General features: G+C 43.4%; 1 protein-coding gene across 1 annotated transcript; it reads left to right on the top strand.

The window, feature by feature from the left end:
- On the top strand, positions 1–23,553 carry FOXR1 (forkhead box R1). Its single transcript, XM_073657831.1, has 6 exons — positions 1–121; positions 9,748–9,837; positions 13,797–13,978; positions 14,320–14,519; positions 22,850–23,082; positions 23,525–23,553. Exons 1-6 carry the CDS (start codon positions 1–3, stop codon positions 23,551–23,553), a joined length of 855 nt encoding a protein of 284 aa, XP_073513932.1.
- Positions 23,554–26,272: the final 2,719 nt, after the last annotated feature.

Below are 26,272 nucleotides of genomic sequence, written 5' to 3'. Positions count from 1 at the left end.
ATGTACTTGCACTTCTCAGACAGAGCAAGATATGAAAACCTGCATTTATCTACTGGCTTAGAAGATTGGGACATGGTGGAGGAAATGCAGCAGTGTATGACTATTGACCAGTACTTTGTGGGTAAGACCCTGGCCCTTATGTGACTAACAGAGGTGTGCTGTGTTGGGTAGGTGTGTCTCCATGCTGGCTGTCTATAGCAATGTACAGTAACATCTTATCTCTAAACTTAGGTTACTGATGTCTGATCCGCAAAGCGTTTGTGATTCATTCATTTTGGAGAAAAATTAACTAAAATTTAAGAGAACCTGATTTCTAGCTGCACAAACTGAGGGCAGGATGAATCAGAGCCTGCTATGTCGTTCTATAAAAGTTTTGGCGTTTCAGAAAAAATATACTATAAAGACCCAGCAGAATTCTGTAGCCGGAGACATAACTAATCTGGTACTTCCTCTGCCGCCTTCGCCCTGCACTTCTGTAGGTGATTCACAGGCCTCTCGTTATGGGAGAGACCCATCGATCAGCTGCAGCAGCTCTGGGAGCAGCCGGCTGATAGAGAGACCTGTCAATAACCTGGAGCAGCGGGGGGATCTTTAAGGTCTCATATGGCCGTGTTTTTCAAATGAAAAAAAGTTTTATCAGTGTTTGGTCAGTGTCAGGTTTTGCCATTAGCTTCTGTCACTGATTTTCACATATGGATAAATAAATTACAAAGCTACTTCTATAAGTCCAATGTTAATTACGGACAGTGCAGGATTGCACACTGATGCTGTCCGTGAAAACTAACCCATAGACTTGCACTAGCACTTTTCATCTGTGATGCCAGTTAAAAAAAAAAGAAAAACAGCCCTGTCTCCATTATTTTCGCATGGACACACGGTCCTAAAAAAAAAAAACACTTGCATATTATCAGCTCCATAGATTATAATGAGGATGTGTTCTGTCCATGAAAATCACTGAGCGCGTACGTGAAAAACTGATATCTAGAAGTAGATTTTCTCTGTAAACTTGAGTGTTTTAGAGAAAAAAAACCTACTGGGCTGCAATGGCACAGATAGGATCTCACGCCTGGTGCCTGTGGATATGGCGGCATGAATCAGGTGACACGTTCCCTTTAAAGAAGTACTAAGTGGCATACTTCACTCACCGACTGAGGAGGGTGTCACAGGCGCCATCTGATTCAGATTTTAATTCGGAAGTATAAAAGAAAAGTTCTACTCCCCCCCCCCCCCCCCCCCTTTTTTTTTTATCTTCTTAATCTTTCTTTTGGCTTTATAAACTACTTTAAAAAAGAACACGCGTCCTTTTGACACAGTTTTCCGACCTACTAGAAATAAGATCTACTTCGGACTCTACGGACCAGATTAATACACGCAGTGCAAAGGCAACTCTGGCACTCAGCTGTACTATGGATGAGCACAGAGCCAGTCACATCCACAGTTTGTGGACCCAATTGGCCTGATTTCCACCATCTTACAAAAAAAAAACACTGTATGAACTTACCCATAAAGCTATTTCGTGTGCTTTAAGGGTTTTCCTTGGTCTTTTGCCAGATATACTGTACATCATCTCTGTAAAACTGCAGCATTTTATGTCTTTTTTTTTTTGAGGGGGGGTAAATATTGTTATAAAAAGATTAAAAAAAATTTGAATGTGTGAAAAAATCTAGCAAAATATTGGGACCATTTAAAGGGGTTTTTATCCACAAACAAAAGTTTATTTTAATCAATGTCTGTGTCTGACCGTATACAGAACATACCACATCTCCTGGGCAGGGGAGGAAGGAAAAGACAATACAGACATTACAGCAGGGGATCGCAGAGGATTCATTTTCTGAGGTAAAACATTTCTCTGCCTGTTTTTAAACAATATTTTACCTCACAAAATGAATCCTCTGCGATCCCCTCTGTAATATCTGTATAGTCTTTTGCTTCCTCCCCTGCCCAGGAGATGTGGTATGATCAGACCATGTTCCGCACACAGTCAGACACAGCCATTGATTTTAATGAACTTTTGTTAGTGGGAAAACCCCTTTAAGGTCTCATTCACACATCTGATTTCTCCATGTCTGAGACAAACAAAATGGACCGGTGAGTTTGACCAGCGTTTATTTTGTACATGGAGAAATAATTAAAAAAATAAATAAATAAAAAGTCTCCACCTTCTCCATTCTGACAGACTGTGAAAATGAGACTGCATTCAGATGTCATCCAACTGCAGTCTGACTTTTTTTTTTTTTACGGACCCATTGACTTGGAACTGCCGATTTTGATCTGACCCTCATATCAAAATCTGACATGTCTCTGATTTTCTGAGGACCAGATTTTCTTCTCTGTTTGCAAAAACTTGTGAACATGTGAATGGCCCCATAGCGCTTGTACCTGTGATAGTCTATCTGTAAAAAACACGGAGAGCACTCGTACGTGAAAATCAGATGTGTGAAGGAGGCCTCACAGTAAGCAAACCATTTGCAATTGATTTCTAAGACCTCCTTCACACATTTAGTATTTGGTCGGTATTTTCCATCAGTATTTGTAAGCTAAAACCAGGAGTGGGTGATAAATACAGAAGTGGTGACGTGTTTCTATTAGACTTTCCTCTGATTGTTCCTCTCCTGGTTTTGTCTTACAAAAACTGATGTAAAATACTGAACATGTGAATATAGCCTGATATATCGGAAAACTGCTGCAACTTTTGGAAGAGGCTTGTTAGTAGTCACACCTTGGACAGACACTACATTTGTGCCTCGTATAAATAGAGGTGTCTCGTAGCACTCCGATATTGGGCAATGGTATAGGGCACCCAGGCCCAAAGAAAGACGCACCGTTAAAGTAGTCCCAAGGAGTCCACTTGGAAAAAATTCAATAGAAGAAAAAGACAGCGCCCAAATTCGGGTGAAAAAAACAAAAACCTTCAAAATGTAATTTATTCTGCCACAGATGCAACGTTTAGAGTTTCGACCAGCCATAGCATGCTTGAAAAAGACCTACAGCTGGTCAAAACGTCACATCTATGGCAGAATCAATGGCATTTTGAAGTTTTGTTTTTATTTCACCTGAATTTGGACACTGTTTTTTTCTTATAATACATTTGTGCTGATTATGACATGGGACAGGCTGACTGCAAAGAAACGAATCTGTCACCAGGTTTTTTCTACCCCCATCTGAGAGAAGCAGAATGTAGGAGCAGAGCCTCTGATGACAGGGATGTATAACTTACTGGGCTGTTTGCTGCAGTTTTGATAAAATCACAGCTCTATCTTCTGTAAATCTAGCCATGCTCTGAATGCTGAGCTCTGTATAACCCTGCCCACACCACTGATTGGCAGCTTTCTGTGTACACTGTGCATAGGCAGAAAGCTGCCAGTCTGGGATGGGTTGGGGTTATGCAGATGCAGCCTTTTGATTGTGCTCAATCTGGAGTGGATTCCATCAGGAGGCGTTCCATAGAAACATGCACATGGAAAAACGCTCGAAACACTGAACATATCATGCACAGTGCAATGAGTCTCCGTGGCTGCTAGAGCGCATGCACAGTGCAATGAGTCTCCGTGGCTGCCAGTGCGCATGCACAGTGCAATGAGTCTCCGTGGCTGCCAGTGCGCATGCACAGTGCAATGAGTCTCCGTGGCTGCTAGATCGCATGCACAGTGCAATGAGTCTCCGTGGCTGCTAGATCGCATGCACAGTGCAATGAGTCTCCGTGGCTGCTAGATCGCATGCACAGTGCAATGAGTCTCCGTGGCTGCTAGAGCGCATGCACAGTGCAATGAGTCTCCGTGGCTGCTAGAGCGCATGCACAGTGCAATGAGTCTCCGTGGCTGCCAGTGCGCATGCACAGTGCAATGAGTCTCCGTGGCTGCTAGAGCGCATGCACAGTGCAATGAGTCTCCGTGGCTGCTAGAGCGCAAAGGACGCATGAATAAGAGAGGGCAGTCAGTGTGTGGCCCTCCAGGGCACTTCTCTCTAGCTCAGCCAACCAGCCCAGTAAGAAGTAAGAGAGGCACCCATCAGCTCATCATCACTGAGCCTTTACTTCAGGAAGGATCAGCAGTCACCACAGTACTGACTTATGGCATGCAGCGGTCTGGCCTGTGTGAGGGGCTTCAACTTAGCCCAGGTCAGTGTGTTCTCTTCCACTGAGGAGGATTGATGTGGTCAGACATGCCAGCAATATCACATCAGTGTACATACCCTCAGGTTGCTGTTACTACTCTGAGGCGAACACCTCATTGGTACAACCTGTGCAGCCCCTCAGGGGCCCAGGAGGTTTTGGGGCCGCTACCATCTATAAAGCAGGTGGAATTGTGTATAATCATGAGCTATGGAACTGCAAAGGGCCCATATTGTGTTCTTGCACAGGGGCTCTTTTCTGTCTGTGTCCGCCAGTGACTAAACTTTGTGGTGTTAACATTGAGTAGTGATAAAAATTAGGCTGCTTCCATATTGCAACTGTGGCACCCCAGGGGTCTGGTTTCCACAGTAATAGCAATATTACGTCTGTGAGCAGGTGGGAGGTCTCCTGGGCAGGAATCCTAAGCATGTCACACCTCCTGCCCAGTCCTGGGAGGGGAAGAACTTCCCCTACATAAACTGGGGCTGAGGCAGGGTTAGGAGAGAGGAGTTCCAGACAGAGACGGAGTCTGGTCTGGACACGCAGAAACAGGGACAGATAGACATCAGGAGCTCTGTAGGAGCCAAGGAGAAGCGCCAGGGGCTGGAGCTGTGCAGAGCTCGCCCTGGGAGAAGGTACTAAAACCGGACACAGGAGTCCGAGGCTGTGGGGACTAAGATATATCCAGCAGCAGAATCCATCCGGCAGGGGATTCCAGGTCCTCTGGCCATAAAAGCCCGGAGGCTCAGTCACAACGAAGGGACCAGCACCGCCATCCCGGAGCGGAGGCTAACAGGAGGCCCCAGGTCACCAGCCATACGGGTGAGCACCACACGGTATACCCAGGGACGTGGGCTACTTGTAACCGCCGAAAGCAGGGTAGCCAGGAAGGGTACAGACTAACGGGAAGGCCTACAACTCCACCTGGCCAGGGAAACTCCGGCTTACTCGCAGACTAACCAGGCCCCAACTACTAGCCAGTACTCCCGGGGGAATTTGCCTTGTACCATCAGTAAAGACCCTGAACTGTACCCTCGCGTCTCCGTGCTTCCTTGTCGCACCATTAGTGCTGGGACATCCACACCATCACTCCCAACATCAACCTCATCCTCTGCCCTGAGGCCATACCCCTCCCGTTGGGGGTTATACCATCCACGCTGCACATCCGTACCACCGGCCTCAGCGGACTGCCCTGCAGCGGCGGCTTCATAGCCGCATTCAACGGGTGGCGTAGTCGGACACTAATACCATCATACCAATAACTGCCACTTAGTTTGACCACCCTGGGCACGGACCGGGTCACCGCCACACGAAGACTACTACCCCCATCGGATCCGGCTCCGGGTATTCCCCACGCGCACGCGCGCCGCACTACAGCACTGGCCCAGGGGGCGCGTCACAACAGTATTTGCTCTGTCTGCCATCTAAACTGCATCCCTTTTTATACATTTCTTTCATGTAGTTACATTTTCTGGTGAGAAGCCATCCCAGAAGTATCATGGGGTCAGTGCTACTGATACACTACACTCATGACAAGATTTCATCTGTAAAGTCTGATGTGGAAACCCTTTTCTTTAGGGAAAGCTTTGGAATAGACAGCAAAGGATCTTCACATTGCCAGTGAGATTCAAATTAAAATCATCGATGAAGGAAGGGAGACAAAATACGTGCAACATGCTGTCCTTGATGGGAGCCTCTCTAGGTGGTGCTTCGCCTACCTGATCGTGGGGTCTGGAGCGTGGATCCCGGGATCGATGCGAGGGATAATACGGAAGGGGCTGAAGTTGGAGATCAAAACCATTACCAGCGACACCGTCGGGATTTCAGCCCCCAGAGGCCTAAGAGAACAGATGGCCCTGCAGCAGGAAGTACTCACTCTGGTTGTGAAGAGGGTTCTAGTAGAAACACCAGTACCCGAGCAAGTGAGAGAATTTTACTCAACGCTTTTCCTAATAAAGAAACCGGATGGCTCCTTCAGAACCATTGTCAACTTGAAGAAGCTGAACGACCATTTAATTTACAGGCCATTCAAGATGGAGTCAATAAAATCGGCCATAAAAATGTTGTTTCCAGAGTGTTACATGTGCGTCCTCGATTTGAAGGACGCTTACTACCACGTCCTGCAGGGCAACAGCATCTGAGGGTAGCTGTACAGTTCGACAAGCACATAAAGCATTTTCAGTTTGCAGCTCTTCCCTTTGGCATCTCCATGGCTCCAAGGGTTTTCACAAAGATTATCCTGGAAGTCACGGCACATCTAAGGGAAAAAGATATCCTAGTCATCCCTTACCTGGATGATTTTTTGGTGGTGGGCAGATCAAAACAACTTTGTGCACTGGCTCTGGCAGAAGTCATGGCCAGTCTAAATGGTTTGGGATGGATTTTAAATTTAGAAAAATCGAAACTAGAACCAAAAAAGGTTCAGTCCTTTTTGGGCCTCATTTTAGACTCCGAGAACCAGACTTGTCTTCTGCCAGAGGACAAGAAATTGAGGATCAATTCCCTCATCTCACGCGTAATCAGAAATACATCCATGACCCTGAGAAATGCAATGTCTCTATTAGGTAAGATGACATCTTGTATCCCAGCAGTGGGCCCAGTTTCATTCCAGACGTCTACAGCAGGAGATCCTGACAGCAGACAGACAGCTCAGAGGTCACCTGGATGGAAGAATATCCCTTTCAAGTTCGGTAATCAACTCGCTGGATTGGTGGATGAATCCGGTAAATCATCTCTGGGGGTTCCTTGGTCATTCCAGGTGTCAGATACGATTATGACGTGTCCCCTGGGTCGTGGGGTACTTGGTAGCAGGGCCGGTCGTTGCTGGGGGATGTCACAGTGGCGGTGACCCGGTCCGTGACCCAGGGCTGTCAATAAAAAGGGAATATATAGTTTTTAGTTTAATGTTCGTGACGCCACCTGTGGTATGCGGCTATATGGAGCCACCGCTGCGGTACAGATCCTCTGGAGGTGACGCAGCAGAGTTGGTTCAGCTCTCCACAGGCAGAGCTTAGTTCCAGGGCAGTGTAGATGTTGCTGTGCAGGTGACGGCACAGATAATAATTCTAGGACACAGTGGGGTGCAATCTTCAGATTTACTCACAGTTGTTGAACTCCAGGCTACCAGTACCAGAGTAACCTCCCACGTCATCCTGCGTTCACCAAGGAAGGGGTTCAGCAATCTCTCAAGTAACTCAGGAGTACTTAAATGGGACCCTGTTCTATGTGCCTTCCTCGGTCGTCTTCCTGCGCTGGCTCACCCTCCTGCCCTGCGCCTCACAATTAGTGTCCCAAGCCGGTAGCCTCGGATCTTGTCAGGTGACCTGCAGTCCCCTGGACCCTCTGTGGCCACCTTTTCGGCTAATTTAATTGTGGTGGTTGGCAGTTGCACCTTGCAAGTACAGCAGCCTCCGGTTTCTAGCTGAGTCTTGTAGTACTCCACTAGCTTAGGGGCTGGTCCCCTCTGCGGCCTGATCCCTCCACGTCCGTGTAGATTCGGGCGCACTGGTGGCATCCGCACTTCCTGTGCCCCTAGGATCCCTTCTGTTCCTCTTGGAGTCTTCCCTGCTCCCTTCCTCGTCCTGCCAGTCCTCCTGGGCTTCTCTCTCTAGGCCCGCTCTTCTGAGCAGCACTCCTACAGAGCTCCTGCTCCCACTCCTCCTCCTCAGGCTGTCTTCTCTGACTGGACCCCCTCTCTCAAGATGGTTCCCCCTTTTTATACACCTACTGAAGTGCTCCCCTAAACTCCTTCCTCCACCCACACCCACTACATGGTTCCACCCTCCATCCAGGGACCAGGGACTGTGCTCTCCCTTAGGAGTGGGCTCGTCCTTCCCTCTGAAGTGGAGTGTAATGGATGCAAGTGTGTGGGTCCTGGGCAGTACTCCATCCTTACCTGAGAGTGGGATACCACTCCTCTGGGTGAAATGCAGTACCTCTGTGGTTTTCTCTAGGTCTAGTCGCTACTCTACTGGCAAATAGGAAGCCGGTGACTACTAGAATCTATGGCAGAACCTGGGCTAAATTTCTGTCTACCTCGGGTCAGTCCGCCAAAGGGAGGGTTCCTATTGGGCCATTCTGGAGTAACTTCAGAAGGGCTTAAACCTAGGGTTAGACACCAGTACCCTTAAGGTACAAGTATCAGCTCTGGGGGCACTATATAATTGCGACTTGGCAGCAAATGGGTGGATCATCAGATTCATTAAAGCTTGCAGTAGATCTAGACCCATTCCTACTCCAAGGATGCCTCCTTGGGACCTTAATCTGGTTCTAGAGGCGCTAACCAAGCCTCCCTTTGAGCCCTTTTAGAGAAGGTTTCGGAGAAAGTTCTCACCTTAAAAACCAGTCATGCTGGTAGCTCTAATGTCAGCTCGTAGGGTTAGTGATCTGCACGTGCTGTCAATAAACCATCCGTTCACTCAAGTGTGTATGGATAGACTAACCTTAAGACCAGACCCGGCCTATCTTCCAAAAGTAGCCTCCAAATTACATTCCAAATTCCATAGGACGCAACTAATTACTCTCCCTTCCTTCTATCCTGATCCTAGGGATTCAGAGGAACAAAGGCTTCACACTTCAGATGTAAAAAACGTATTAGTCCAGTATTTGGAGGTGATGAAGGGCTGGAGGAAAAGTGGCGCCTTATTCATCTCATTTCAGGGGGCTAGAAAAGGGCTTAAGGTAACGAGGGGGACCATAGCTAGGTGGGTCAGGGACACCATTGGTTTAGCGCACTCTTCTAGCAATCTGCCAGTTCCAGAGAACCTGAAGGCCCACTCAACCAGGGCTGTAACTGCTTCCTGGGCTGAGAAGGCGGATGTGCCCATTGACATCATATGTAAGGCGGCAACCTGGTCATCCCCTTCTACATTCTACAGCATTACCGTCTTGACCTTTCCTCTTCTACTGATCTATCCTTTGGGAGAAAAATGTTGCAAGCGGTGATCCCTCCCTCTGGTGTCTGATCTCTCTAAATCTCTCAGGTGGTGCTGTCATGGGAGAAGGGGAAAAGATCCTAGTTACTTACCGGTAACAGGATTTTACAGAGCCCATGACAGCACCCTATTAATTCCCTCCCCTCTATCACTTAATGATGTGCACTTCTAAGGGTGTTTTTATAAAGAAATGTTTTGGTGGTAGTTGTGTACTAATCTGTTTTTCGGAGGCCCTCTCATGTTCTGAAACAAAAACTGATGAAGAGAGGTATCGCCTTTTTATTCAGTAGGATCCTGTCCTTGGTGGGCGGATACCCTCTCTCAGGTGGAGCTGTCATGGACTCTGTAAAATTCCGTTACCGGTAAGTAACTAGGATCTTTCTTGGATGTGGAGAAAAATATCGAGCCACACTCGGATGTCATCTGAGTGCAGTACAATGTTTTTCTCCATGAATGGGCGACTGCCATCCTATTGTTAGAGGCAAATCATGCACGCTGCGATTTCCTCCCCAATCGCAGCGTTAATATTCCACATCAAACACCCTATAAAAGAATTATCCTGTATGCTACTATAATAGCTGAGGTGAACAGTCTGGGGACCGCATAGGTTTCTTTTTAGGATGATGCCATGAGTGGATCCGAACGAAAAAGTATAAATAAAAGCCAAATATTACAGCTATTTTCGTTCTAATTCTTGATCAGGTGCTGAAGAAAAGGTGGACCGCTACTCTATAAAGAGACAACCCGGCACCGAGGTGTCGCCACGCAGACCTGAGGACGAATCTCCAGAGAGTAAGTAGGACATAGTACGTCATATAGTGTAATGGGTTAGTGGATTCAGCAGGATGCAGATTCAATGGGTATTTTATTGTTAAAATGTTAATCAAAAGTGTGTGTGTATGTACAGTACAGACCAAAAGTTTGGACACACCTTCTCATTTAAAGATTTTTCTGTATTTTCATGACTATGGAAATTGTACATTCACACTGAAGGCATCAAAACTATGAATTAACACATGTGGAATTATATACTTAACAAAAAAGTGTGAAACAACTGAAAATATGTCTTATATTCTAGGTTCTTCAAAGTAGCCACCTTTTGCTTTGATGACTGCTTTGCACACTCTTGGCATTCTCTTGATGAGCTTCAAGAGGTAGTCACCGGAAATGGTCTTCCAACAATCTTGAAGGAGTTCCCAGAGATGCTTAGCACTTGTTGGCCATTTTGCCTTCACCTGTGGTCCAGCTCACCCCAAACCATCTCGATTGGGTTCAGGTCTGGTGACTGTGGAGGCCAGGTCATCTGGCGTAGCACCCCATCACTCTCCTTCTTGGTCAAATAGCCCTTACACAGCCCGGAGGTGTGTTTGGGGTCATTGTCCTGTTGAAAAATAAATGATGGTCCAACTAAACGCAAACCGGATGGAATAGCATGCCGCTGCAAGATGCTGTGGTAGCCATGCTGGTTCAGTATGCCTTCAATTTTGAATAAATCCCCTAACAGTGTCACCAGCCAAGCACCCCCACACAATCACACCTTCTCCTCCATGCTTCACGGTGCGAACCAGGCATGTAGAGTCCATCCGTTCACCTTTTCTGCGTCGCACAAAGACACGGTGGTTGGAACCAAAGATCTCAAATTTGGACTCCTCAGACCAAAGCACAGATTTCCACTGGTCTACTGTCCATTCCTTGTGTTCTTTAGCCCAAACAAGTCTCTTCTGCTTGTTGCCTGTCCTTAGCAGTGGTTTCCTAGCAGCTATTTTACCATGAAGGCCTGCTGCACAAAGTCTCCTCTTAACAGGTGTTGAAGAGATGAGTCTGCTGCTAGAACTCTGTGTGGCATTGACCTGGTCTCTAATCTGAGCTGCTGTTAACCTTCGATATCTGAGGCTGGTGACTCGGATAAACTCTTCCTCAGAAGCAGAGGTGACTCTTGGTCTTCCTTTTCTGGGGCGGTCCTCATGTGAGCCAGTTTCTTTGTAGCGCTTGATGGTTTTTGCAACTGCACTTGGGGACACTTTCAAAGTTTTCCCAATTTTTCGGACTGACTGACCTTCATTTCTTAAAGTAATGATGGCCACTCGTTTTTCTTTACTTGGCTGCTTTTTTCTTGCCATAATACAAATTCTAACAGTCTATTCAGTAGGACTATCGGCTGTGTATCCACTTGACTTCTGCACAACACAACTGATGGTCCCAACGCCATTTATAAGGCAAGAAATCCCACTTATTAAACCTGACAGGGCACACCTGTGAAGTGAAAACCATTTCCGGTGACTACCTCTTGAAGCTCATCAAGAGAATGCCAAGAGTGTGCAAAGCAGTCATCAAAGCAAAAGGTGGCTACTTTGAAGAACCTAGAATATAAGACATTTTCAGTTGTTTCACACTTTTTTGTTAAGTATATAATTCCACATGTGTTAATTCATAGTTTTGATGCCTTCAGTGTGAATGTACAATTTTCATAGTCATAAAATACAGACAAATCTTAAAATGAGGTGTGTCCAAACTTTTGGTCTGTACCGTGTATGTGTGTATATATATATATATATATATATATATATATATATATATATATATATATATATATATATATATATATATATATATATATATATATATATATATATATATATATATATATATATATATATATATAATATAATATATAATAAAAATTATTTTTACTTTTAGCTTGCTTCAATCGTTTCCATGGAAGACTAGAAGCAGCACTTGCCTGATCAGCTCTGCTTCATACAGATGATGAGTAGATCGCCTGTATGTAGCAGATTTGCTCACTTGCTATGAGCGCCGACCTCTGGGTGGCGCTCATAGCAATCTGGACATGACAACCACAGGGGACTCCTGCAGACCCCGGGTTGTCATGCCAACCCATCGGTGACCCACGATCCTGTGACGAGGTCACCAATGGGCATGGCAGTTGACATGTGCCCGGGTTAGCACCCAGGGGTTACGACGTGGTGCGTACTATTACATACCACATTGTAAAGGGGTTTTCCCACAAACAAAAGATAATTTTAATCAATAGATCTTTGGAATAATAATAACTTCCACAATTGGATGTGTTTAAATAGCCGGGGAATCTTTTAAATATTATCTCAGCGCAGGAACATTTTATTTAAACGCATCCAATTGTGGAAGTTATTATTATTCCAAGATGTATTCATTAAAATGAACTTTTGCTTGTGGGGAAAACCCCCTTTAAATTAGTGGTGCAAAGTCCATGTGACACGTGTCAACACCAGACCATTGTCTTCATTATGAATACTCATGAGTCGACTAATGAAAATGCCTGTACTGATACAAATTACCAGAACATGGATTTCATGCCTGTTTGTTTGTTTTTTTTATACCTTTTTTGAGTAACTTTTTAACAATTAAATGCTTATTTACTCTGTCCCGCTGGATCCACTTTGTATTCCATCAGGACTTCCATTAGTGCACGACACTTAGTATTTTTCTCTGAAGTTAAGTTAATTATTTGCATGGAGCCCAGACATCAGAAACGTTCCTGAGCTGCAGCTGCAGCTACTTGGCCCTATACCATACACCGGCCTCCAGTATTGTGCCTGATTGTTGCACAGCCCCCTAAGGAGAGCAGTTTTGTGCTGGGTGGCACTATCCTGGGGTTACAAATTCAGTTTCATGTCATTATGCAAGGAGACAACATGCTTTTTTTCCCCTTACGACATATACCCTGCACACAAAAAAAAAATAAAAGGAACACTCAGATAACACATCCTAGATCTGAATGAATGAAATATTCTCATTGAATACTTTGTTTTGTACAAAGTTGAATGTGCTGACAACAAAATCACACAAAAATCATCAATGGAAATTAAATTTATTAACCAATGGAGGCCTGGATTTGGAGTCTCCCCCAAAATTAAAGTAGAAAAACACACTACAGGCTGATCCAACTTTGATGTAATGTCCTTAAAACAAGTGAAAATGAGGCTCAGTATTGTGTGTGGCCTCCACGTGCCTGTATGACCTCCCTACAATGCCTGGGCATGCTCCTGATGAGGTTGCAGATGGTCTCCTGTGCGATCTCCTCCCAGACCACAACCAACATTCAAAAGTGACCAAAACATCAGCCAGAAAGCATTGGTACTGAGATGTGGTCTGTGGTCCCCACCTGCAGAACCACTCCTTTATTGAGGGTGTCTTGATAATTGCCAATAATTTCCATCTATTGTCTATTCCATTTGCACAACAGCATGTGAAATTGATTGTCAATCAGTGTTGCTTCCTAAGTGAACAGTTTGATTTCACAGAAGTTTGATTTACTTGGAGTTATATTCTGTTCTTTAAGTGTTCCCTTTATTTTTTTGAGCAGTGTATTTAAAAACTCTTAATTTTAGAATTAGAACTTCTTTCACAAGTTCTGCTCATTTTTCTAAAAAGTTGACGCTGGTTGTAACTGTCAAAAAAATGACAAAAGTTGCAATATTATTGGACACAGAGTTGCACAAAAAATTGCAACATTTCAAGGAGCTTTATGCTATAATTCTGGTGAAAATGCCTTGATGAATTGGGGCCAGTGTGTATTTTGCCTTCAGTTTCATCTCAATTATTTCCACATGCTTAATGCAAAAGTCAAATGTGTAAACTGGACATGTGGTGCAACCAGAACCCAGTGCTGACTGAAGAGGGGAAAAAGCATCTGCTGAATTTTAATATTTTGCATCTTAAAAATAATGCGCTTTTACTTTTTTCCCCTCTAGAAAGCACTTTTCATCCCACGCTATGGCTTATTGTAGATCCTAATGTGGTAATGCAATGTCCTGAGGCGTCTTCACCCCCTCCAGAGCCTCTCGTCTCCGCTTCCTACAAGGCCCGGTCTCCTGTTGACTGTTCAACCGTAGAAGATTCTGATGAAGAAGCGCTAACATCCAGCAGTGAACTGGTAGAATAAATTGTATTGCCGTCTTTCTCTATATGTAAAGTGTTCTTAACATAAACTAGATAAAGCTAGGGCACTGGTAACAATTTAGTGTTTGAGTCTTTATAACCTAATAACCTTTATAACCTAATAAACAAGAATTATTTACAGTGTTTAGGAATTTTTTTATAGTGTTGTTTAATCTTCGTGAAGAAATCTGGAACACTGGCAACATGTAGTAGTAGTAGTAATAATAATAATAAAAGCCTAAAAGAATAGGTGGTTTAAAGAAGTCATCTGCCTCCCGGCTTCCTACTTGCTGTGTTTCCGTGTAGCTGTGATCTCAATAATTTCTCTTTTACCAGTGTACAGAAGATGACTGCATAATGTCCAGCTCACCTTCCACTCGCAGACCAAGAGTCAAGAACGGAAAGGGTCAAGTTCAAAAAACTCCATATGAAACATGGCCTCGTCCTCCTATCAACTACTGCAACCTGATCTCACTGGCTCTGAGGAACAGCGAGGACGGCAGCCTGAATGTACAGCAAATCTATAGCTTTGTCAGGTAGTGATTCTGGAAACCCTATATACAACTCGTATGAGCTGGAGACCAGGGGCGTAACAACCGCTGTGACCTGGTCTGGCGGGTGAGGAAGCTGCCGACGCCAGCAGAAGCTTCAAGGACGCACATTCAGCTGAAGTGTATTGCATCACGCAGACCCATCAGTCTGTGCGCGGCAATACACGCTGCCGGCCAACCAGAGACCAGCAGCTGACATCGGCGTGCGCATGGCTGAAGTCAGCTGCCAGATTCACAACGGGACGCCGCACGGCGTGGGAGCGAAGGGAAGGTAACTGTTTTGGGTTTTTTTCTTTATTAAATAAGTGGCCATACTAGTACATGGATGACTACTGTGGGCTGTGCAGTATCTTAAATGAAGGACTATGGGATGCATTGTACTTCTTCCAATGTACGCCCCTGGTGAGTATAATGGTTTACTTTCTTCTATACATTAAAGAACAGCAGCAGAACAGGGGGCATATACCAAGATAGGGGATATATATACCAGGATGTAGCCAAGGATAATGGACATATACCAGAATGGGAGGTAAATATGCCAGGATGAAGGACATACACACGTGGTCAAAATTGTTGGTACTCCTCGTTTAATGAAGGAAAAACCCAAAATGGTCACAGAAATAACTTGAATCTGACAAAAGTAATAATAAATTAAAAATCTATGTAAATGAACAAATGAAAGTCAGACATTGCTTTTCAACCCTGTTTCCACAGAATTAAAAAAAAAAAAAAAAAATTAAACTCATGAAATAGGCCTGGACAGAAATGATGGTACCCCTGAAAATAATGTGACAAAAGGGACATGTTAAATCAAGTTGTGTCCACTAATTATCATCACAGGTGTCTAAAATCTTGTAATCAGTCAGTGGGCATTATATAGGGCTACAGATACTCACTGTGCTGTTTGGTGACATGGTGTGTACCACACTCAACATGGACCAGAGGAAGTAAAGGAAAGAGTTGTCTCGGGAGATTAGAAAGAAATTATAGACAAACATGTTAAAGGTAAAGGTTAGAAGACCATCTCCAAGCAGCTTGATGTTCCTGTGACTACAGTTGCACATATTATTCAGAAATTTAAGATCCATGGGACTGTAGCCAACCTCCCTGGTCGTGGCCGCAGGAGGAAAATTGATGACCAATCAAAGAGACGGATAATACGAATGGTAAAAGAGCCCAGGATAACTTCTAAAGAGATTAAAGGTGAACTTCAAGCTCAAGAAACATCAGTGTCAGTGTCAGATCGCACCATCCGTCGTTGTTTGATCCACAGTGGACTTCATGGGAGATGACCAAGGAGAACACTATTGTTGAAAAATCAATCATAAAAAAGCCTGACTGGAATTTGCCAAACTACATGTTGACAAGCCACAAAGCTTCTTGGAGAATGTCCTATGGACAGATGTGCCAAAAACTTCCATTTTTGTCTAGGCACATCAGCTCTATGTTCACAGATGGAAAAATGAAGCATATCAATAAAAGAACACTGTCCCTACTGTGAAACATGGAGGAGGCTCTGTTATCTTCTGGGGCTACTTTGTTGCATCTGGCACAGGGTGTCTTGAATCTGTGCAGGGTACAATGAAATCTCAAGACTATCAAGGGATTCTAGCGAGAAATGTGCTGCCCAGTGTCAGAAAGCTTGGTCTCAGTCGCAGGTCATGGGTCTTGCAACAAAATAATGACCCAAAACACACAGCTTAAAACACACAAGAATGTTTTCCTCTTAGCCAATGGACTATTCTGAAGTGGCCTTCTATGAGCCCTGACCTAAACCTGACCTAAATCCTATTGAGCATCTTTGGAAAGATCTGAAACATGCCGTCTGGAAAAGGCAACCTTCAAACACGAGACAGCTGGAGCAGTTTGCTCATGAGGAGTGGGCCAAAATACCTGTCGAGAGGTGCAGAAGTCTCATTTACAGTTACAGGAATCGTTTGATTGCAGTGATTGCCTCTAAAGGTTGTTCAACAAAATATTAAGTTAAGAAGAACCATCATTTCTGTGGAGGCCTATTTCATGAGTTTCATCTTTTTTTTAAATTCTGTGGAAGCAGGGTTGAAAAGCAGTGACTGACTTTCATTTGTTAATTTTCATAGATTTTTAATTTATTACTTTTGTCAGATTCAAGTTATTTCTGTGACCATTGTGGGTTTTTCTTTCACTAAACGAGGGGTACCAACAATTTTGACTGTGTGTGTGTGTGTGTGTGTATACACCTTCTCATTTAAATATTTTTCTGTATTTTCATGACTATGAAAATTGTACATTCACACTGAAGGCATCAAAACTATGAATTAACACATGTGGAATTATATACTTAACAAAAAAGTGTGAAACAACTGAAAATATGTCTTGTATTCTTGGTTCTTCAAAGTAGCCACCTTTTGCTTTGATGACTGCTTTGCACACTCTTGGCATTCTCTTGATGAGCTTCAAGAGGTAGTCACCGGAAATGGTTTTCACTTCACAGGTGTGCCCTGTCAGGTTTAATAAGTGGGATTTCTTGCCGTATAAATGGGGTTGGGACCATCAGTTGTGTTGTGCAGAAGTCTGGTGGATACACAGCTGATGGTCCTACTGAATAGACTGTTGGCTGCTTTTTTTCTTGCCATAATACAAATTCTAAGTAAAGAAAAACGAGTGGCCATCATTACTTTAAGAAATGAAGGTCAGTCAGTCAGAAAAATTGGGCAAACTTTGAAAGTGTCCCCAAGTGCAGTTGCAAAAACCATCAAGCGCTACAAAGAAACTGGCTCACATGAGGACCGCCCCAGGAAAGGAAGACCAAGAGTCACCTCTGCTTCTGAGGATAAGTTTATCCGAGTCACAAGCCTCAGATATCGAAGGTTAACATCAGCTCAGATTAGAGACCAGGTCAATGCCACACAGAGTTCTAGCAGCAGACTCATCTCTTCAACACCTGTTAAGAGGAGACTTTGTGCAGCAGGCCTTCATGGTAAAATAGCTGCTAGGAAACCACTGCTAAGGACAGGCAACAAGCAGAAGAGACTTGTTTGGGCTAAAGAACACAAGGAATGAACATTAGACCAGTGGAAATCTATGCTTTGGTCTGAGGAGTCCAAATTTGAGATCTTTGGTTCCAACGACCATGTCTTTGTGCGACGCAAAAAAGGTGAACGGATGGACTCTACATGCCTGGTTCCCACCGTGAAGCATGGAGGAGGTGTGATGGTGTGGGGGTGCTTTGCTGGTGACACTGTTGGGGATTTATTCAAAATTGATGGCATACTGAACCAGCATGGCTACCACAGCATCTTGCAGCGGCATGTTATTCCATCCGGTTTGCGTTTAGTTGCGTTTTTCAACAGGACAATGACCCCAAACACACCTCCAGGCTGTGTAAGGGCTATTTGACCAAGAAGGAGGGTGATGGGGTGCTACGCCAGATGACCTGGCCTCCACAGTCACCAGACCTGAACCCAATCGAGATGGTTTGGGGTGAGCTGGACCACAGAGTGAAGGCAAAAGGGCCAACAAGTGCTAAGCATCTCTGGGAACTCCTTCAAGATTGTTGGAAGACCATTTCCGGTGACTACCTCTTGAAGCTCATCAAGAGAATGCCAAGAGTGTGCAAAGCAGTCATCAAAGCAAAAGGTGGCTACTTTGAAGAACCTAGAATATAAGACACATTTTCAGTGGTTTCACCCTTTTTTATTAAGTATATAATTCCACATGTGTTAATTCATAGTTTTGATGCCTTCAGTGTGAATGTACAATTTTCATAGTTATGAAAATACAAAAAAATCTTTAAATGAGAAGGTGTGTCCAAACTATTGGTCTGTACTGTATTTATTCAGGATGGGGGAGGGCCCGGTCCAAGTCTTACACCGGGGCCCATCAGACTCTAGTTACGTCACTGCTGGAGACTGTACTGTAAGCTGGATATAAGTCAGTAGAAAAGAAACTTTTCATGTTGCTATTTTTTTTTCTTGTGGGGGGTGCTGCAGATAGATGTTCATTTAAAGTCTTTTGCTAAACCTGAGAAACGTATCGTGAATAAGCAAAATGATAAAGTGGAATCAATGTATTAAAGATGTGAACCACTTGTTGGCACATTATATTGGTACATATTGTGGTAATGTTACTCCCTTCTCTACTACTGAGGTAGACACAGGAACACTGTAGAAACCCACACAAGTCAATGGTTGGTTTATTACTTCATAAACCAGTAAAAACAAAATAGTAACACAAAATGGCCCATTCTCGCGTAACTGAGTGGCCTAGCCAGTCTCCAGAACTTAATCCCATAGAAAACTTATGGAGGGAGTTGAAGCTCTGAGTTGCCAAGCGACAGCCTCAAAATCTTAATGATTTAGAGATGATCTGCAAAGAGGAGTGGACCAAAATTCCTCCTGACATGTGCGCAACCCTCATCATCAACTACAAACAACGTCTGACTGCTGTGCTTGCCAACAAGGGTTCTGCCACCAAGTATTAAGTGCTGTTTGCCAGAGGAATCAAATACTTAATTTTTTTTTTTGCATTTTCCAGTGAGAAATAAGTATCTAATTTACACAATATGATTTGATTTTCTTGATTTTTTTTTTTTTATTATTTTTTATTTATTTATTTTAATCTATCTTTCAATGTTAAAATTAACCTACCCCTAAAATTATAGACTGTTCATGTATTTGTCAGTGGGCAAACTTACAAAAACAGCAAGGGATCAAGTAATTATTTATCCCACTGTATCTCCCCTCAAATACATTGCCTGTGCCCTGTCACAATATGTAACACCAGTCATGAGGTGGTATATGGAAATGTCTAATATTCCCAGTAAGTTATATCTAATAAATCATGGAATGTAGGCCATTTCCAGAAAATTGGCATAGTTAGAGAGATTTGTGCCAACTATTAAATGCATACAAATCTCCCTAATAGAGAAGCAGAAACCTGATGCAGCTGATAAACTGTAAAATAACCATGTATCCATGTGAACCAGCGAGTGATGGCCTTGGTGTTCGTGTGTGATATTCCTCATTGCTGCAGTAATTTCTTATAAAGTGACCGGTCTAATAGCAATGGCCAGAGGATACATTGATTTGCTAACTTTAACCCCTTTAAAGCCCATGACATACTAATACGCGTCTGTGCCCTGGGACTTAAGAGCCTGACCCGTGTTAGTACGTCATTGCGATCGCGCGCGCACACAGGCTGTGCGGGAGCGATCGCCACCGGGTGTCAGCTGATAGTACCGGGTGTCAGCTGTGACAAGGGGAGGTGATCGGTATACTCACCTCCTCTTCCGGCCTCCAGCGCTGTCTGCCGCGGCTTCCAGGGTGTTGCCATGACGACCCGATGTAGTCATGACAACATCCGGGTCACCAGACAGCAGGAAGATTGTTTGGTCATGCGCAGTGCATGACCAAACAATCTTCTCACTGTGCATCGCTGACTGCCTGCATGGCACAGGGATGGTGCTCCATCCCTATGCTATGCAGGCGATCAGAATAAAAAAAGTGAAAGTCCCATAGTGGGACAAAGTAAAAAAATAAAAAAAACTTTCAGATAGTGAAAAAAAAAAAAATAATCCACCAAAAATAAAAATATAATGTACCCATCAATAAATATTATGAAAAAAACAACAACAAACAATAAAAGTACACCTATTTGGCATCGCCGCGTCCGTAACGACCTGACCTATAAAACTGTCCCACTAGTTAACCCCTTCAGTGAACATGGCAAAAAATAAAAAACAATGCTTTATCATCATACCGACAAACAAAAAATGGAATAACACGCGATCAAAAAGACGAATATAAATAAAAATGGTACCGCTGAAAACGACATCTCGTCCCGCAAAAAACAAGCCGCCATACAGCTCCATCAGCCGAAAAATAAAAAAGTTATAGCTCTCAGAATAAAGCTATGCTAAAAAATAATGTTTTCTATAAAATTGCTTTTATTATGTAAAAGTGCAAAACATAGAAAAATGATATAAATGTGGTACCTCTGTAAACGTACTGACCCGAAGAATAAAGCTGCCTTATCAATCTTACCACACGTGGAGTAGAATAAACAAATTAAAAAAATAAATAAATTCCTGAATTGTTGTTTTTGTTTATTCTGCCTCCCAAAAGCTGGAATAGAAAGCCATCAAAAAATGTCACGTGTCTGAAAATGGCACCAATAAAAATGTCAACTCATCCCGCAAAAAACAAGCCATCAAATGACTCTGTCGGCCAAAATATGGTAAAATTATAGCTCTCAAAATATGGCGATGCAATAACTAGATTTTACAAAATATGTGTCTTTTAGTGTGTGACAGCTGTCAATCATAAAAACCAGATATGATTCTGGTATCTCTGTAGTCGCACCGACCCAAAGAATAAGGTCGTCAAATCACTTATACCGCACTAGGAACGACGTAAAGAATAAACGCTAGGGCTGGGGTTGGGGTTAGGGTTGTGCTAATGTTAGGGTTGTTTTTTTTTTCAAAAGTTAAAAAAAAAAAAAAAAAAAAAAAAGTGACGATATGGCAACTAGTGTTGAACGCAAGTGCTCGCTACTTGAGTTTGCATCTGGTGCTCGGGTATGCATTGAGTATCGCGGGTGCTCGAGTCTCCGCCCCATATGCTTCGCGACCAAAGAAACCTCGCGAGGATTGCCTGCCATGCACGAGCGATCCCCGCATGTTTTTCTGTGGGTGTCTAATAACCGTGAAACCTGTGGGCGGGGACTCGAGCATGTCACTCGAGCACACGCAGTACATGGTGCATACCTGAGTACCCGATGCAAACTCAAGTAGGGAGCACTTGCTCTCAAGACTAATGACAACTTATTCAATATGATGACCTAATGTTATCAAATTCTGTGTCGTACCTCTGGGTTCAAAATGTTCACTATACCCCTTGGTAAAATCCTTCAGGGGTGTAGTTTCCAAAATGGGGTCACTTGTGGGGGGTTTCAACTATTTAGGCACATCAGGGGCTCTCCAAACGCGACATGGCGTCCGCTCTCGATTCCAGCCGATTTTGCGTTCAAAAAGTCACACAGTGCTCCTTCCCTTCTGAACTCTGCCGTGCGCCCAAACACTGTATTTTCCCCACATCTGGGGTATTGGCGTACTCAGGAGAAATTGCACAAAAGTTTTTGGGGTCCATTTTCTCCTCTTACCCTTGTGAAAATCAAAAAAATTGAGGCTAAAACATCATTTTTGTGGAAAAAGTTTGATTTTTTTGATTTTTTTTATTTTCACGGCTCCATGTTATAAAATTCTGTAAAGGAATTGGGGGTTCAAAGGTGCTCACCACACATCTAGATAAGTTCCCTGAGGGGTCTAGTTTCCAAAATGGTGTCACTTGTGGGGGGTTTCCACTGTTTAGGCACATCAGGGGCTCCCCAAATGCAACATGGCGTCTGCTAATTATTCAAGCAAATTTTACATTCAAAAAGTCAAATGGCGCTCCTTCCCTTCCGAACCCTGCCATGCGCCCAAACAGTGGTTTTCCCCCACATATGGGGTATCTGCTTACTCAGGAGAAACTGCACAACAAATTTTGGGGTCCATTTTTTCCTGTTACCCCTGTGAAAATAAAAACAATTGGGTCTAAAGTAACATTTTTGTGAAAAAAGTTAAATGTTCATTTTTTTTCTTCCACATTCCAAAAATTCCTGTGAAGCACCTGAAGGGTTAATAAAGTTCTCGAATGTGGTTTTGAGCACCTTGAGGGGTGCAGTTTTTAGAATGGTGTCACTTTTGGGTATTTTCTGTCATAAAGACCCCTCAAAGTGACTTTAAATATGATGTGGTCCCTAAAAAAAATGGTTTTGTAAATTTTGTTGGAAAAATGAGAAATCGCTGGTCAACTTTTAACCCTTATAGCTCCCCAATAAAAAAAAAAAAAAATGTTGGTTCCAAAATTGTGCTGATGTAAAGTAGACATGTGGGAAATGTTATTTATTAACTCTTTTGTGTGACATATCTCTCTGATTTAAGGGTATAACAATTCAAATTTTGAAAATTGCAAAATTTTCTAAATTTTCGCCAAATTTCTGTTTTTTTCACAAATAAACGCAAGTGATATCGAAGAAATTTTACCACTAACATGAAGTACAATATGTCACGAAAAAACAATCTCAGAATCAGGGGGGTCCGTTGAAGCGTTCCAGTGTTATTAGCTCATAAAGTGACAGTGGTCAGAATTTAAAAATTGGCCTGGTCATTAACGTGCAAACCACCTTGGGTTGTAAAGGGGTTAATGTTAAAGCAATTAACAAACTAACATCTGTTTGGCTACTTTTTGTTCAATTCTTTATTGTGTAATAGTTTACAATTTTCCCCCCATTAGAGAGCATTTCCCCTTTTTTCGGGTTGCTCCAGATGGCTGGAAGAACACAGTTCGGCACAACCTATGCTTCAGCAGCAGTTTTGAGAAGAGCGCTGGGTGGGTCTGTGCGGATGGACACCGGCGTTCCTGTCTGTGGAAACTAACACGACAAGGGAGGATGAAGTTCAGAACAGATATGCATTTGCTGTCCAATGAGCTGCTGCTTGTGTTACGTAGAAGCATGAACAAACCAGGTAATTGTAAAGTCGTACGAAACCACTGCCATTCCACCTGCTTCTGCGAGCATAAATGTCACATGGAAATGCATTTTTACACTTCCATATTTGGGAAATTTGTTGCAGATTTGTTTGGTTCATTTATCCAAAACAAAATTTTAGTTACAATCTCAATTTTTTTTTTTTTGCAACACATATGATGTGTTTAAACATACCCCAATAATAAAAAATACAATGTTTAGGAAAAAAAGGTTCTGCATGCGATACAAAGCATTGGTATTTTAGCAGGTTTCTTGCATAAGAGCTAAGCTTTGTTTTAATAAAAAATATAATAATTTATAAAATGTTTTTATTGTATTAATTTTAATATTTAATGTGGTAAGAAATTGTAAAATGTCCTGCAAATTAACCAGAATAATACATTGAGGCTAGTAAGAATTTTTTTTGTTTAATTTTGTAGCACTGATGGAATTGATGTTTGGGATGTGACGTGCCTACTGTCTTCATCTCTTCCAGAATATATTGTCTTGTTTTCGTCAGAGCTTAATCTATACTGGGACTAATTAAGAAAAATTAATTTAAAGTATTCCTGAATTCAAGGGGTTTTCTCAGTTATGTTGCACTTTATCAGATTTTCTTCACATTAAAATAATATTTCTCTCCAATCTGTATCTGGTATTTTTATTAGAAAAATAAAGATTCATATTATGTCCCAAATTACTGGGACACATGTCTATTCCGTGGCCTCACTATCAGGATTTGGTCAATATTTGGTCAGTATGTTTTCTCAGGAGTGGGAGCCAAAACCAGGAGTGGGTGATAAATTCAGAATTGGTGACTTGTTTCTATTATACCTATTCTCTGATTGTTCCTCACCTGGTTCTGGCTCCCACTCCTGAGAAACAATACGGACTCCTTAATCAATGAATTCAGATTATTCATGCAGTTCCAGTCCCAAAGGTGTATAAAATCCAGCCCTACGCCATGCCATCTGCCTTTGCTATCATTTGTGAAAGTACGACTTATCCTATAGAGCTGACTGATACCAGTGCGGTCCTGTAATAGGAGTCACCGGTGTAACAAGTCAATCTATGAAATATCCTCCTTCCTAAATTTTTTCCACCATAACCAGTAAATGAAAAGTGGAAGTGTTTAGCAACAGCAGCAACTCTGCCATAAAGGGAGGACCATGAAAAGTTACAGAGCGGGGTCACCAAGTGCTGAGGAGCAGAAGGCAGAAAAGTTGCCAACACGCTACCTCCTCTGGCATTAACATCAGAATAAGTAGGGAAGGAGAAAAAATGGTAATCGACTGATCTTCAAGGGAGGACAATTCAGTGTGAAAACCACTTGTATTCACATAGGAACCCTGGAGGAACTTGTTTGGTCTGGGTGTGGTGCACAGAGTGTAAGAACACATGGCCCAACTATTATTCTATTTGGTTAATTCCTTTAGTTTGGATGATATTGATTCTAACATGACACAGACCGCTGTTAAAAGATACGGACATCACGTCGACTTAGCAGCGGCTTCTTTTCAGCTCTGCTCTATTAACAGGGCGTGACTGCTGATTGACAGCTGGTGCTCCACAGTTATGCAGCTGTCAATCAGTGTGATGTTGTCAGTCACGCCCTATTGACAAAGCAGCCCAGAAGACGAAGAGCTGCTCTGTTGTGGAGCAGCTGAATAGCGGTCAGTGATTGCTCTGATCCGGTGCCAGGTAAAACAGGCAGGTAGTAGCTAATTAGTTAGCAACTGTCTTCCTGTTATTTTTCAACTTCTCCCATGACAGTACCACCTGAGAGAGGGTATCCGCCTATCCAGGACAAAAAAACTACTGAATAAAAGGGCATTACCTCCCCACAGCATCAGTTTTGGTTTCCTTTCCTTAAAGGAACCTAGAATGTAAAGGATGCTGACAGATCTGGAGACACCACCGCCAGCCAGGAGGCTGGGGTGTGCAGTTGCGTGTAAACCTCTTTGTGAAAAGTCTCCGACTGACATGCTGACCCAGGTCTGCGCATGCCGGGGTACGTGTTTGGCGTGCCACGTATGGAGTGCGCCACAAACATGGCCGCCCAGGTCTGTGCACGCGCAAGGTGTGCTAGTGAGGTGTCCAACATGCCCTGGTGACTAAGTGAGCCTTACAGCCGTCCAGGTCTGCGCAGGGTACACTAGTGAAGTATACGGCACGCCCTGATGACGGAGCGCACCGGAATGTAATACAGCGGTAAAATGCCTGGTCTGCGCATGCGCAGGGCTCGCCAGATGGCTCCCTGCACACAGTGCACCGGAAAGAAGAGTCTGACCCAGAAATAATGTGAGATTTCCGGCAGAGGTACGGAGCAGACACTAGAGCTGTGTCTGTGGCATCCCTCCGGTATATAGTGGAGGGATGACCACCAAACAGTGGAGGCCTGCAGCTTTCCTCTTGATGCCATGGATATGCTAGAAGAGCAGCAGCCACCACCTCCAGGGGAGAACGGTCATGGGAACTGATCCAGCCTCCATTTCCAGTACTCTAGATTGAACGGTGAGTGATCTTCGTAAAAGTTCACAATGTTAAATAGGTCCTTTTTCGCTCTGTATTCTTTACTAGGAAAGGCCTAAGAAGTGTAGTGCCAAGCTAAAAAATAAAGAATGTGTGCTGTCAGGGTATAACTTACCCAGCATGTGTACGAAGCAACTCTGCCCAAATTGTATTCAGAAGACCATCTCTGAAGAAACCTCCAACTTTCCCTGGATTTAAAATCTGCAATTAGGGCAGAAGTTAAAGACTCCATTAAGGCACTGATTCAGCAGGAAAGGTGCAAAAAGGAGGAAACGCCCAAACAGCGGGCAGCTGATTCGGACAAGTCGGTAATATCTGAAGATAGAGACAAATCGGATTCCTCTTCTTCCTCCTCCTCCTCATCCTCTGATAGTGAAACAGGGGGAAGACCGTGTTTTCCTATGGAAGACACGGATAAATTGGTAAAATCAGTTAGAACCACTATGGGCATATCAGATACTAAAACCCTAAAACGGTCCAGGACATGATGTTTGGGGGTTTGAAACAAAAGAAAAGACGAACATTTCCTGTTAATTAAAAAATAAAATGCTGGTTAACAGGGCATGGATAAAGCCTGAGGAAAAAGGGTCCGCTGCCCTAGTCATCTAAAAGGAGGTATCCGTTTGAGGAAGAAGCGGCCATGTGGGACAAAACCC

Source organism: Phyllobates terribilis, unplaced genomic scaffold (genome assembly GCF_046119375.1).
Source record: "Phyllobates terribilis strain yellow unplaced genomic scaffold, ASM4611937v1 Scaffold_12__6_contigs__length_324123572, whole genome shotgun sequence".
NCBI classification, from domain to species: Eukaryota; Metazoa; Chordata; class Amphibia; order Anura; family Dendrobatidae; genus Phyllobates; species Phyllobates terribilis.
Note: the sequence above shows the minus strand (reverse complement) of the source record. Positions and strands in the feature narration are given on the sequence as shown.

Excerpts from the sequence above, each read along its gene's own strand:
- FOXR1 (XM_073657831.1), top strand. The coding sequence starts at position 1 with ATGTACTTGCACTTCTCAGACAGAGCAAGATATGAAAACCTGCATTTA. Across the intron at positions 9,838-13,796 it reads TGAGGACGAATCTCCAGAGA|AAAGCACTTTTCATCCCACG; the intron begins GTAAGTAGGACA and ends TTTCCCCTCTAG. Across the intron at positions 13,979-14,319 it reads TAACATCCAGCAGTGAACTG|TGTACAGAAGATGACTGCAT; the intron begins GTAGAATAAATT and ends CTCTTTTACCAG.